This window comes from Zeus faber, assembly GCF_960531495.2.
Source record: "Zeus faber genome assembly, chromosome: 18".
Classification (NCBI taxonomy): Eukaryota; Metazoa; Chordata; class Actinopteri; order Zeiformes; family Zeidae; genus Zeus; species Zeus faber.
The window spans coordinates 8,909,059-8,923,654 of NC_137210.1; the positions used below are offsets into that span (position 1 = coordinate 8,909,059).

The window sequence follows — 14,596 nt, forward strand, 5'->3', positions numbered from 1 at the left end:
CCAGAGCCAAAAGAACAACTGTGGCACCCCTGACAACACATTACAACTGCAGTGTAAGCAAAAGGACAACACCACATCCCAACATCTCCCCTCCCTTAAACAAGACAACTAGGACATGCAGACAAAGCAGGCACTGATATTGTGACACGCGAGCGACAGCTGTACACATGTTGCTATTCAGTTGTGGTTTCTAGTGAGAGGGCACTTTGTCAAACTGAGCTGGGACGGGTGATGTGTTGTTGCTCTGCTGGGGAATTAAAGCGGGTGTTGTTGAAATGAAAATGTCAACATTCAAACTGACTCGTGATTTCCACGCTTGGAAAATTGCTGATCGCTTTGAAATGAACCTGTCACCGCTTTATGACAGATATGGGCCAATGCAAAGCAGAAAAGTCTAAAAGACTAAAAACATAATTTTTCACGCCAGTACCCTGCAGTGGGAATGTCTGGGTATGACAAATTGAATGGTCATTCAGCATTTTCTGGTTTGGCCTTTAGCATGGTATTTTACCCCCAAACACCAAAGTTGTAGGACTGTACTTGTTGTCACTGGGGCTGGTGTGTACGCTACAGTACACCCCTGTTCAAGTGTGTTCTAGGTCAATTTTATTTGTAAAATGATATATGGAAATAAACAGATATGCTATAAGCTTAGGGATAGCATAATATATAATGCAGCATTCGGCTTCCGCCCAAACAACCTTTGCTGTGGAAAAGTGGACAGAAAACACTCAATCATTCGCAGTAATAGCAAATACTCTGTATTGTTATTGCGTCAGTGATTGAGGCGCACAGGTCCCTGTTAAAGATGGAAACAGAGTTTGTCATTCTTGATGTGTGATGCAACCATACAGCAACCATCTGCCCCAGAGCTGGCGCTCTGGGCTACACCCACAGTGCTGCACCATACACTCCAACTGTAATGGTGTTGATCTAAGATCCAAATAATACAGTGTATACTCAAGTTCAAGTTCAAGAGATTATTTGTCACATACATACAAATACGGTCGTACATATATGCAGTGAAATGTCATGACACCCGGTGATTACGCACAAGCTCTATAAGCTCGACTCAGATTGTTATTATGTCTTTGTCTTTCTTTCACAAACAGATACAATCTTGGTCTTCCTATTGGACAATGGCATCCAGTTGTCAATGGGAGTGGGAGGGGTGAGGGATAAGAAGGACACACACACACGCAAGCACACACACACACACAGACACACACACACACACACACACACACACACACACACACACACACACACACACACAGACTTAACACACACGTTAATAGTGCAGCAAATGCAACATAACACTAACAGTTTACAGTGTATGGCTTATGAGACAGCAGCTAGAGACGGCAAGGCAAGGACATGCAACACACACGTTTGAACGCTTGATGGAAAAACATTGTAGCTCTTTTCACAGTTGTGGAAAGTGATTCATCTCTCATACCATTTTCACACCTAAGAGGGTTTACCCGCTTGTAAAAATCGCCATAAAATTAGGCGATTGACACCTTTCTCATTGCCAGGAGAAATGCCATTTTTTTTCTGGTGCCTCACGTTCAACGTCACAAACACGTCGGAAAAGGGGCATGTCATGGTTCCAGTGTGATTGGGACTAAAATAGTAGAGGAGACAGGAACCTAAACAAACAACGACATAAAACTAAAACTTGAAAAAAGTATTTTGAGCCGTTCAAAAGAATCGGATCGTCTATGAACAATCCAACACTACGCAGCTAGAGATGGTAAGGTAAGTGGCGGGGAGCGTGGGGGTTCTCCGCTGTGCTCCCCACCGTGCTCCCACACTCACAACATTTCATGGTCCCCCATGCAGAAAAAAGTCAACAACTTCTGATTTTGAATTTGCATTCTAAATCGGATATGAACGATGGAATGATACGTGGATATTCCTGTCTATTTATGCGCCAGTGTCCGCAATTTCAGTGTCCACAGGCAAAGGGTCCAAAACTAGCGTGTCTACCCGGGTGTCCTGTTCACATCAGAGCCGATCGGAGGTGGAGCCGATTAAAACCCAGGTTCATTGCAGGGTCATTTGACCGAGGACTGAGACCTGGGTCTTTTTCTTTCCCACAGGTGACAAATGCCGGATGTTAGCGGGTTTTACTGGGTTTTTGGTGCAGTGGGAAAGGGGTATCAGAGTGGCTCTCGTTGCAAACAGCGCACTGATATGAATTGAATTGAATATGAATTTAAGACATTGTTTTGTTTCAAATTGTCATCTTTGATACTGTGTGTCTGTAGGTTGTTCTCCTTGCATCTGGCAATTGATCAACAATTACTTTGAGAAATGTTTTCCCTGTACTTGCTTTGGCTCAAAGAGGCGCACACCGTCAAATTATCAGTGCTGGTGTCGACCGATCCTGTGCTCGACATTTTTCTTTTTATGACAAGGACAAGGAGGAGAATTCCAAACGCCTGTGTTTTAATTATGAAAGTAGAGTCAATCCCATCAACATTTGCTTCAGATGTCAGTTTTCCTCCAGCTTCTGAAACCGAAAAAGCATCTCGAATTAAATAAGAGTGTTCACTTCTGCCACTGCTACATTGGTGCTTTCGTTAATCTCAAAAACTAAACAGATCAAAAGAAAGGACATTGTGTATTGTACTAGTGGGGAAAAAAGTCAGAAAAAGTGTCCCTGGTCTTCGAATTGAGTCTCGGCTGTCGGCCACACACTGCTCCCGCAGCAACTAATCAGAGAGAGTCCAAGTGTCCAACACAAGTCATCAGGCTCCCCCTGGACCTTGTATAGGCCAGGCGAGATGGGTTTCTAGGCCTGGGTGCATGCGCAGACACACACACACACACACACACACACACACACACACACACACACACACACACACACACACACACACACACACACACACACACACACACACACTTCTGGAAAGGTACAAGAATCCACCATCCACGGGCTGTTCATGGCAGAATTAAAACAGTCTCTCACAATACACACACAGATTCACACACATGCACGCCCGCATGCGCCCCCGCACACACACACACACACACACACACACACACACACACACACACACACACACACACACACACACACACACACACACACACACACACACACACACAAATACAGCCAACAGCTAACAGCTAAAAACCCTAGGACATAACACAAAAACACCGCCACCCTCCCATCTCATTCCCTTTCAGCCATGCTCCCCAACCCTCCTTCAGGGTCATCACAGCTCCATGTCGCCATGCCAACACCAACATCAAAGACTGGAGAGGCGAGGAACGGAGAGAAGAGGGGCAATGGGGCTGAGGTTGGGGGGGGCTCATCACTCCTATACTTCAAAACTCTCTGAGTACGCCTACGTTTGCTCTAATGAACCATAACTGAATAAAGCAAATTACGCTCATGCCAAAAATAAATGTAATGAAAAAAATGAAAATATTAGTTTATGTGTTCAAGGATATTAATGCATGATATTCAAGAACATTTTCTAATTTACAGTGAATATATATATATATATATTTCGATTTTTTGTTTTATTGTATGCTGGTCCCTAGGGGACAAAAAGGTTGGCACACCCGGACGTGTGTCAAGTCCAGTTCCACGGGAGATGAGGGTAAACAAGAAGGGAGTGGAGGAGAAGAGGGGAGGGGTGTAGTGTAGAAGGCTGGAACAAACCACTTAGAATACAGGAGGGAAGGAACACAAACAATATCCATCACATCAGTGTCTGTGTGGTCCGCACCGGAGGCGGGGAGACATGCATCATACCTGTATCAGTGACATGTTGCCGAGGTCCAGCCTGAAGAGGTAGTTTCTGCATAGACAACAAAGGTGGATAGGTCAGTGACGGAACAATAACAACACTGTATCTAATCCCAAGGCCTGTCCTCATATATTACCAGAACAAAAGAAAAAAAATAGATAAACACACACACACACACACACACAAAATAACACTTTTGCTGAACAACGTTAACAGAGGTGTCCGCTTCCCCCCCAGAAGCAGAGCCAGTGTAATATTACACCATAACTGACCAACATGCGAGTCAGATATTACATTCACATTAAGGCCTGAGTCACCACTGAAGTGTGCGTGTGTGCGTGTTTCTTCTGTTATGAAACAGACAGCTTTTGTTTCCCTCTGATCTATGAAAAGACACACACGTTGACACACACGCTGACACATCAGCATGATCATACAAAAAGACCCTCTCTCTCTTTCTCTCGCTCTCGCTCTCTCTCTCTCTCTCTCTCTCTCTCTCTCTCTCTCTCTCTCTCTCTCTCTCTCTCTCTCTCTCTCTCTCTCTCTCTCTCTCTCTCTCACCCACCCACTCCTTTCTGCCAAATCTGACACTTGGCTCGGTCCAACAAAGCCTCAATAGGGTACTTAAATTTTTTATCATTACCTGAACACCGCATTGTGCGAGTGACTCAAAAAGGCTATCAGATTCTGGGCTTTGTGGGGCCGCGGGAACGGCGCGGGAGCTGAAGGCTGAATGGGTTTTTATGTTTCCCTACCTGGCGCCCACGACCAGCTCATTCCTCGTCAGGTCAAGGGTGAGCTGGGAGTAGTCCCTTACACCGGGGTGGGAGAAAAGTGAGATCCACGGGCTCAGGGCTGAGAGAGTGAGGGAGAAAGAAAAAGAAAGAGAGAGAGAGAGAGAGAGAAATGTGAGCCATCTCCAAACAGTGCTTTTTTATTGTCCAAATCAATGTTTCCAAATCTTTTTTCTACCATGGCACACTATAATGAAATAATCCTGCTAAAAACATCACAAAACATTACAGACATGTATAACTGTGCTTATTATCACGGCCTATTAATAGTTAGTGATGGAAGATTCACAAACGATTGGTTCGTAATGAGGGAGTCACTCCGACAAAAGAGACTTATAAACTGAAAAGAATTACTGAGGACTAAATGAAAGGCCAAGGCAAAAAAAAAAGGCATTTGTCTTAATTCATATTACATGTGTATTTATACTTTCACACTCCACCAAAATAAATAATTGTGACAGAATCAAATCCATACTCTACAAACTCCTCTCCATATACATCAAGGCAGCCTCGGTACTGTAAATCACACTCAAAGTGTGTTATCCATGACCGATGATCCTAATGCGAGGTGGCAGCCGGTCGAACACGGCTCCCTCCGAGTGGACTGAGCATTGGATTTGAGCTGGAAATTACTTTTTTGACATTCCCTTTCAAAAGACCAGAACTATTTTCAAAGGAGGCATTTGGGAGGAGAGGGCGGAGAGGGAGCATTTTATCAAGCAAAGGCCCATGTTGCTCTCGCACTAAACCCCCATGAAAAGAAGGGATTGCCATATTCAGCCGGCATTACACAGCACGGCAGCAGTGGGTGGGGAATTTAGTGTCTTTCAACCAGCTCAAAAACACTGTGTTAATGCACTCATTTCCATAATTGTTTAGCCATAAATAGATACGTGCTCTCACAAGGATTTCAAACACATCCACGTTTAATGTACAGTCTTCTAAGTAGACATACTAAATGCAACTGCAACAGTGACTCTCTAGTGACCACAGCGATTATTCTTAAATCCAGCAGAATGATGGGTGAGATTTAAGGTGTGCTGATAAAAGCAAAAACATTAGGGCGCCCCTCTGACATCCCTTTCACATTATGGAGGTGGTCATCAAAAATTTAAATGGCCGAAACCTTAATTTCCTTGAAACATTAATGCAGCCGGGGGAAGCTGCAGGCTACGGGGAGTGGGAGTAGGAGCGTAGGTGTAGGTGTACGAACGATAACGAAAACTTACTCTGCATGAGAACAGCGAGACCAATGAACCCATTCTGATACATATGCAGATAAGGCGGACGAATGTGATACACACAGTGGGAGTATTGTGGAAATTAGATTTTCCTTTTTACCTTCCTAGGATTCTCTGTGTTTTTATAGTATTGCAGTGAATTTGAATCCAAAGCTGTCCCCAGAATAGATTCTCAATTCAAATATAGGTTGATCCTGCATAATACTTTCTAAGATGAGATAAGAGAAGACTTTATTCATTCCGTGGGGAAATTCAGAAAAAAAAATCAAGTCAGGAAAGGAATAAGAAGATGAAAATACAAATAAAATGAAAATAGCATATGTACACACCTTTTACATTTTTATTATTATTATTATTATTATTATTATTATTATTATTGTTTTCATCTAACTGTTCAATGTCAAATGGCATCACAGAAAAAAAACAATAGTAAAAAAAAAAACACCACATAATTTACACCATGATTCATGAGGAAATAATGGTTTGAGTTCAAATTGAATCCCCATACTAGGTAATCGAGCAAGCAAACATTAACAATATAAACCAAGTATAAACCAGTAAAAATGTTAAAAAGGCAAAATATTTTTTTACGCCGTAAATGTACTGCCAGGTAAAGCTTTGTGGCTGCAATTATTTTATCCATTTGCAAAGAATTCTATTATGTATGAACCTCGGTGGGCAAGCGGCGCCGGCTGAAATTTCCACTTAACAAACAATTTACCAGAGAGATTTACACGAAACATTAATGACCTCAGCCGTAACTACAAATCACTGGGCGGACCGCTGTCACGCCAGCGCCAGGCTCTCTATTAAGCTCTCTAAATATTTATCCATGCTGCAGGAAAGGTTTTATTCTGGAGGTTTAACCAGAGAAGACTTTGTGAAAGATTATATCATAGCAGGATAAACAGCGCGCTCTAACTTCCAATATTAAAGCCCCATTACGCGTCCTCCGCACGATCTCCTGCGATTACGGTCAAACCTCTTCTTATGTGAGGGCTAACGGCCTGGCAATATATCTGAGCTTAGTAAGAGGTTAACATCAGAGGGGAGAGCGGGAAGAGGTAATCGGAGAGGGAGGATCAGGGACTTGCTGTACGGGGCGAGCGCTGAGAGATCCATCCCCAAGGGTCGTGAAAAAAGTATGAGAAGACGACCTTAAGGCCGCTCGCATGTTACTCGGGCGTGGCGGGATTCATCATCCGGCCAAATTCAACCCAAGCGCCCGACGCGTCGATGTAATATCTTCCCTCCGGAGGGATAAAAAATTAAATTTAATTAAATGTAATTTAAATAAAATAAAATAATGTCATTTTGACAAGTGACAGACACTTAAGACATTATTAGACATCATGGTGAGACATACATTCACCATAAAGTCAGACCGTTAAAGGGGAGGTACAGTAGTTGGAATGGACTGTAAAAAGAAGATAAATCGATAGATAGATAGATAGATAGATAGATAGATAGATAGATAGATAGATAGATAGATAGATACTGTAGTTAGAGGCTGGACACCGGCAGCTCCAACAGATGGGAATGTGGAAGATAAATTACTTGAAATTTGAACCCAACACACACACACACACAAATCCACACACACACCCACACCCAAATTGATATCTCTTCGCCAGCTTGTAAAATAGGTATAAAAACAAAGAGGGACGGCGGCTCAATTTGATTCAGTGCAGCTGGACGGGGGAACTTGTGAACCGGGAGCTTGTTTACCCTCGTAAAGAGGCTTCCCTGATTGACGTTTATCTCCCTGCTTATGAGTGGCTTTATATGCGTGGCTTACAGCCCCCTCACACACACACACACACACACACACACACACACACACACACACGCCATGTACCCGCAGAAAAGTCCACGACACAGAGACAATAAAACAGGATGGATATCAGAGGCCTCCGGGCCCCCACGTTGGCACTTGATTGACGATTATTGCATCCTTTCTTTCGCCCTGCTACACCAACGGCGGCGGGGGCCAGCGGATTAATGCGTTGGCTGGCGGGTGGCAGAGCCGCGATGACGAGCTGGGGTGAGGACGGAGGCCAAGGCATTAGTCTCTGGGGGCTGGGGGAGACCGGGGAGGGGAGGTGCGGATGGCATGAATCACAAGCCTTCTGTCTCCTTGGATCTGACGGATCAGTTATTTGAAAACATACGGCTTCCTTCCCACACAAACCAGGCATTCGGGGCCAAGTGAAGTGGCACCCCGACCGATGTGTAAACCATCATTAGTTTGTTTGTTTTTTTTCTTGTCTGGGAAGCCCGTGGCAGAAGAGCAGAGCCGTCACAATTGCTACATAACCGCCAGATCGCAATTATTTGTGCCGGGCGTGTTAAGTTCCACAATCATAGGTTTCCTTCCAAATTTAACGGCAATTTTCAACCAATGTCAGAAACACCGCAAAAAATAGACGGAATTCGGTGAGTTTCCATCAGTTGGGCATTGGAAAATGAACTATCGAACTATCATCAACCAATTAATCAACCAAAATTTCTTGATCATTACTGTCCTTGACTGTATCACATCTGACAAAAAAGTCCCTCCCACACACACATACAGACACACATAGTGACAAGAACTGGAGCTAACGACCCCCGAAATGATGTACGCAATCCAATCCAATCTGCGTGTCCCTTAAACCCTGATGGAATTTGAGATTCCTTCAAGTGGTGGCAAGCAAGAGAGGGCATCTGAGAAAGAGCCGATCTTACCTCCATCTAATCCTAAAGGGCTGGTGGGCATCCCGCTCTGAGATGGGTGGACCGGTGGGGACATGTTGGATATAAACAAAGAGGGTCAAAGGAGGACTGAGAGGAGCTCAGCTTCCATTATGTCTCCCAGTATGATATAGGTTTGTGTGACCAGCCCCTCCAAGAAAATAGTGCAGAAGGACACGGTTTGTACAAGAGTGGAAAAAGTAAAGACAGAGACAGAGCGAGAGAGAGAGAGAGAAAAGAAAGACAGCACGCGCCAGCGAGAGACAGAATTATTCTACAGATTAAGCAATCACACGAGATGAGAAAATCTGAATCATTAAAGGCTGTGATTGGGCATTGGATAACAAATTAGCGCAGCGCTCGCTTGAAGATAAAGATAGCTCCGGATTAATTAGAAGAAGTGAGGGTCATCAAATGGCCTCTATCACAAATTCCACGGCCCTAGACCATAAACGCCAGAGGAAATCCCCCAAATACATAACAAAGAAAGGAGGAAGGGCAAATAGCCTTGCACAGCAAAATTCATTTATTTTTCCTCCTCCACTAAAATCCCAAATATTTCACAAACAAAAAATTGTGTAATTACATCCTGCTTGGATACAACGTAACGTGTATTAACACCCCGTCCGTCTCTCATTAGTATTATAATTGAGTATCTTGTTGATTTCTTCCCCTCAAGAGCTTACATTGTTTAATGAGCTATGAATAACACACATTGTACTAAAGGTAGCTGTCGATCATCGCCGTCTCTGGGGGCCAAGGCGCGGCAAAACATTGTCTCACTGTCTTGAATTGGGCTCACTACAGAGAGGGTTTAAATTGAAAATAGTTAACTCCGGGGCAAGGCCAACTGATCCAATGTTGCTCCCGAAATAGGTTTTCTAGATGACTCGGGGCAGTTCCATCACTACAAAAAACATCTGTCACATGAATCAGTGAATGGCTATGTACTGTAAATGTCGATGTCGGGTGTTAAAGTCAATTCGGAAACATGGGATTACATCCCATCCAGGTTTTATTTATTATTTTTCCGAAATAAAAAAAAAGGCCATATCATGACAGACAGAAAATACTTAGACCGAGCTTCAGCAGGGCCATTCCCTCTGCCGCCATCATGAACATCATACAGCTTCTCTCTCAAGCCCCTGAGGATCTTATCACCCGGACACACTCCAACCCACACAAACAGACAGACACACAGACGCGCACAAACAAACCCACACCTGGTTTATCGGTCCCAAATTCCTTGAAAAATGTTTAGTCTCGGTATATCCCCCACCAACTCCACCACCCGCACCTGCCCCCCCCAGACACCCAATCCTCTCCCCTCCGTCCACCTTACTGTATCTCTCCCTATCGCTCCCATCGACCTGATTCTCCACCCCCACCACCACCCCCTGTGCATGTTGTGCATGTTGTGCATGTTGTGCATGTTGTGCATGTTGAAGTGCATGTTGTGGAAGGCTATTGCCTTCCACAACATGCACTTCCACAAATAAAAAAAATAAATAAAAAGAAAACAGAGAAAACCATCTCCTCATGCTTTTAGACGTCCATTGCTCTATCCGCCCCCTCTTCCATCCCGGATTGAACTGTGAGAGGGGGGTCCGGCAGAGTGGTGAAGGCGAGGGGGTAAGGGGTGTCCTCAGAGGAGAGAAGAGGGGTGACGTTGGAGGCCAAGGGGCTAATAGCCTCTCGGTTAGAAAAGCAGAAATGGGGTGTCTGGCTCTCCGACGGGCCGTCCATCTGACCGAATGACGAGCTGTCTCTCACAGAACTAACGATCAAGCAACTTCCCACAATCTTCCAGGGTCGGTATGTCCTGGCCGGAGTGGATTAAAACGGTGCCCCCTTTTGATGTGGAGCAGGGCATATTGGCAGAGCAGGTTTGCACGTACGCCTCTTCCTTAATATGCGCCAAGGCACACCTTTGTGTGCGGAACGAATTACACAACTGGCAAAACCTGGGATAAAGGATGGATTTCCTCAGAAAAGGGAGCACAAAAAACAGAAATGCAGAAGGAGAGCGGGGCGATGCTGTGATAGGAGACAATGGGATCAGAGTGAGGGTGTGGAGGCAGCCAAGGCAAAAGGGAGAATTATGCCTGTTTAGCTCGATTGAAAGGGAGCACTAAAGCCTTCTCCGCGCCTGCCTGAATTCCTTTCTCTCGCTCTCGGCGGGCCCGGCATTTGATAACCTGACACGCTATCAGAGGCCGAGTGGGAAGCTTCGGCCCGGCAGCAGCTCTCCACTAAGTGACGGAGCAACGGGTGCTAGACGGATGGATGTGGAACACGCCCCGAAAGCAGGGCCCAATTAGGATCGCTGCTACAACGAGCACAGAAAAATGATGATTGTAACAAAGGAATGAGAGACGGAGAGTGAGAGACTTGGAAGGGGGGGATAAAGACAGATGGAGATGCAGAGAAATAGAAGCTGATATTTTTCTTTCAACCCGAGCTGTTATCTCCGTCTCGGAGGAGCATCGCTCGAGGGCCCTTCGCCAAGCGAGTACCGCGCTCCTCCACAAGTTCCAGAGCAGGCCGAGAAGAAAGTATGAGAAAATGGAAATTCTGGGCGATGAGGTGTACGTAATTGAGAGCGAGGTGTGTGTGTGGGGGGACAAGAAGAGGGTAAGTAGAAGGAGGAAAGAACAGATGAGAGTGAAGGTGAAGATTAGATGGCTATCGACAATTGCCAGGCCATTTTCTGTGCTCTTTGGTCTCACCTCGGAGGGAGAGCCATTATAGTGGTTTGAGCCGGGCGGGTGACCTCGACCTCGATGCCAACTTATCCAAAAAGTCAAGGTGTCCCTTCCCTCCCTTGCACTGCACCCGAGAAGCAGTGAAACTTGAGTTGGAGCGCCCCGCCTTACTTGCCAAACATGTTGCTGCCTCCATGACTCGTTGGCAAATGCCGCCACGGGCATAATTGACCTCATTAAACCCAACTTCACCTCGGACAATTAGTTATCAAAAGCCCGCAGTGTCAATATACCGACGCCCGCTCAACACATTCCCCCCGTAACCGAAAACCGATCCCAGATGTGCGTTCGGGGAACATTCCTGCCGCCGCGACTGTTCCAGGCGGTTATCAAAACCACAGCCCCGGCGCCCTGAGCCAGTATCATCCATCTAGATCGGGAGTTGGCGGCATGGCGCATGCCTGCGGATTGAGCTTGCATGCTTCTAGGTGTTTCTCTCGTCTTTAATCCACAGCGCGGTTGACACGAAACACCGGCACAAAGATGCAAAGATATGAATTTATCTTACACACACACACACACACACACACACACACACACACACACACACACACACACACACACACACACACACACACACACACACACACACACACACACACACACACACACAGACATAACGACACTGCTATCTCCATGATGTGAGGTGATGGCTTGAAAGGAGACGGGTGACGTTGATGGAGAAGTTTTATTCTTAAAGGACCACCGCAACAAAACAAAAACTCCTCAGGTTATTCAGAATACAGCAATCTTTCATGAGCCGGCGATAACAAGTGGTGTTATCAACAGCATTAATCATGTGACACCTTATGTTGCGTCAGTAATACATGTATGATGCCGGACGTATTCCAACACCTGCCATTATTCGTCCTGCAGCAGAGTAGACACAAATGTATTTTTTACCTCGTAACCCAACATATTTTAAAATTAAGTTTGTTTTTAAAGGTTTTTATGTCACAGCTTAAAGGTCATTTTAAGTTACCATAAAAAAAGAGTCGACAAAAGCTTCACAGCTCGAGGACAGAGCCTGTTTCTAAGTGTGGGTACTATGCTCGAGTGAGTATTCTGTAAAGGCACAATAAGGTCTGATCCGCCAGCCCTACATCGGCAGAATTAAACCCCTCACACACACACACACACACACACACACACACACACACACAAACACACACACACACACACACACACCACCGCCAGCCCCCTTGGCCTCCTCCAGGTGACTGAGGCAGCGCTTCAACAAGCCGCTATAAAACGCTCATCAATCACAGCGGCTAATCTCAGGTTCTTGCTGACACATTCATTGTGCCAGCCTTTCTATATGGCTGCCCCCATATAGTGCCCCAGCGCAGCGCTGCTTTGACGGGCCGGCGGGCCTGGCCGTGAGAGCCATTTCTTGAGAGGCCAGGCCTTTGAAGTCAGGCAACGACAGAGGTCCGGTTCGCTCTGGACATCTGGATACCCAGGCCCAGCACAGAGGCCAAAAAGCAGCTGCGGAATGGGCGTGTAGATGACTTCCTCCGGCTCTCTGGAGGAGCGAAATAAAATAGCAATTTCCACTGGTTTGAACTCAGAGATTGATAAGTCAATCCGAGAGTTCCTCAAGTGGTTCTTTGCAACCCAAACTTTGGTGACTGAGTTCAAGAAAAATTAAAAAAGGGCTGATAAAAAGTTATGGGAATGGGTTTTCTATAAGTTTAACAGTATTACAATACACAATCTCCTCCTCGGTCTCCGCAGAGGTTGTTGTCACACCGGGTTGCCAGATCCTGTACCCAGCATCTAAAGCGGCCATGTAAAGGCAAGTTGAAACAATCTCAGCCCTTTTGAGTAACAATGCTCAAATCTCCCCCGCACTCAGGCTGTTCATCATCTTTAATTGCTATAATATCGGTAATTGCAAAAAGCATATCTTTACATGATTACAATTTTGGCATCTAAATGAATTACTTGATATATTAGTGATATATAGTGAATATACTCATTGAACAGTAATACCATTTGAAAAGTACATTGAGATGGATTATTATTTTGCCTCAATTTGTTGCTTATAGCCCTATATGTGAATTGTAATGCATAAAATAAGTGCTGCTGGCAGAAAAATAACAATAAAATGGAAAAAATTAAAAGGAAATGAACCGGAAATGAATAAATTGACCTAAAAACCGGGTCATTGGCCAGAAAAAGGTTAAGAACCTCAGCTCTACTTTGTTGGACTGACTTTGACTTCATATGCAGGTATTTTGATGTGATATTCACTGTGTAAGGATGAGGAATTCTTCCGTATCACACCAACAAGCGCTAACCTTCAAAAGCTGCTCAAAGTGGTTCTCGAACCGTGTCATTTGCGCAAACAGCCGACGAGATCATTTCTAGAGCATACGCAATGAAGCACTCACTAGGCGATGAAGGTTAAGCGTTGTGGAACAGGTGGTTCTGGAATAATGAATAATTAGCAGCGGCGCGGCGCTCTCATATGGTTCTGTAATAGCAACGGCGCCAGAGGAACGTCCGACCTTGGATGGAGACCTTGGGGTGTTCCTTCTTGGTGCACCCGGGTCGGGGCAGGGGGTCCGGGCCGGGAGAGAGGCTCTTTGGGCTCTGGGCGAACCCCACGGGGAGGAGGGCGAGGAAGAGGAAGCTGGCCGCGTACAAGGGGGCGGAGTTTGGCCAGGAGGCTGTCATGGTGTCGACCTATGCCAAGGTGGACCTCTGGGATGCAGCTGTGGGCGAGAGGTAAGGTGGAGAGAGAGAGAGAGAGAGAGAGAGAGAGAGAGAGAGAGAGAGAGAGAGAGAGAGAGAGAGAGATGAGTCCAAGCACCACCAAGTATAAGGATACAATATTATCTCAAGAAAGAAAACTTTGGTGCCACTGCAATCAGCAACTTAAAAAAAAAGCCCTCACCCTGACCCTTTGATAACTGTTTAAAATAGCCATTAAAAAACCTCTGGAGTTAATTTAATGGCTGACTAATGCCGGCGAGCAGGATGCTACAGCGTTTTGTTCAATGGGGCACAAGTTTTCACAAGTCGACGAGGTGAAAAGCGACCATTTAAATGTCTTTATTTCCATGGAATGTACTTTCTACAGGAAAAATGTCTGCAGAAGCTATTTTGTCAGAACCCCGACACAAAAATAAAATTTTACAACACACACACAGAAACACACACACACACACACACACACACACACACACACACACACACACACACACACACACACACACACACACACACACACACACACACACACACACACACACACACACACACACATAATGTATGTGTGTTGTAAT

General features: G+C 45.3%; 1 protein-coding gene across 2 annotated transcripts in view; it reads right to left on the bottom strand.

Moving 5' to 3' along the window:
* sema5ba (sema domain, seven thrombospondin repeats (type 1 and type 1-like), transmembrane domain (TM) and short cytoplasmic domain, (semaphorin) 5Ba) overlaps positions 1–14,596 on the bottom strand; it is a 121,570-nt gene that overhangs the window by 61,300 nt on the left and 45,674 nt on the right. For both annotated transcript variants that reach the window (XM_080019817.1, XM_080019818.1), the window contains exons 3-5: positions 13,817–14,023; positions 4,526–4,625; positions 3,776–3,821 (exon numbers count right to left, since the gene is read on the bottom strand). In XM_080019817.1, the coding sequence (XP_079875943.1) occupies positions 3,776–3,821; positions 4,526–4,625; positions 13,817–13,985 (315 nt within the window). In that variant the 5' untranslated portion in view covers positions 13,986–14,023. The remainder of the gene's footprint in view (positions 1–3,775; positions 3,822–4,525; positions 4,626–13,816; positions 14,024–14,596) is intronic.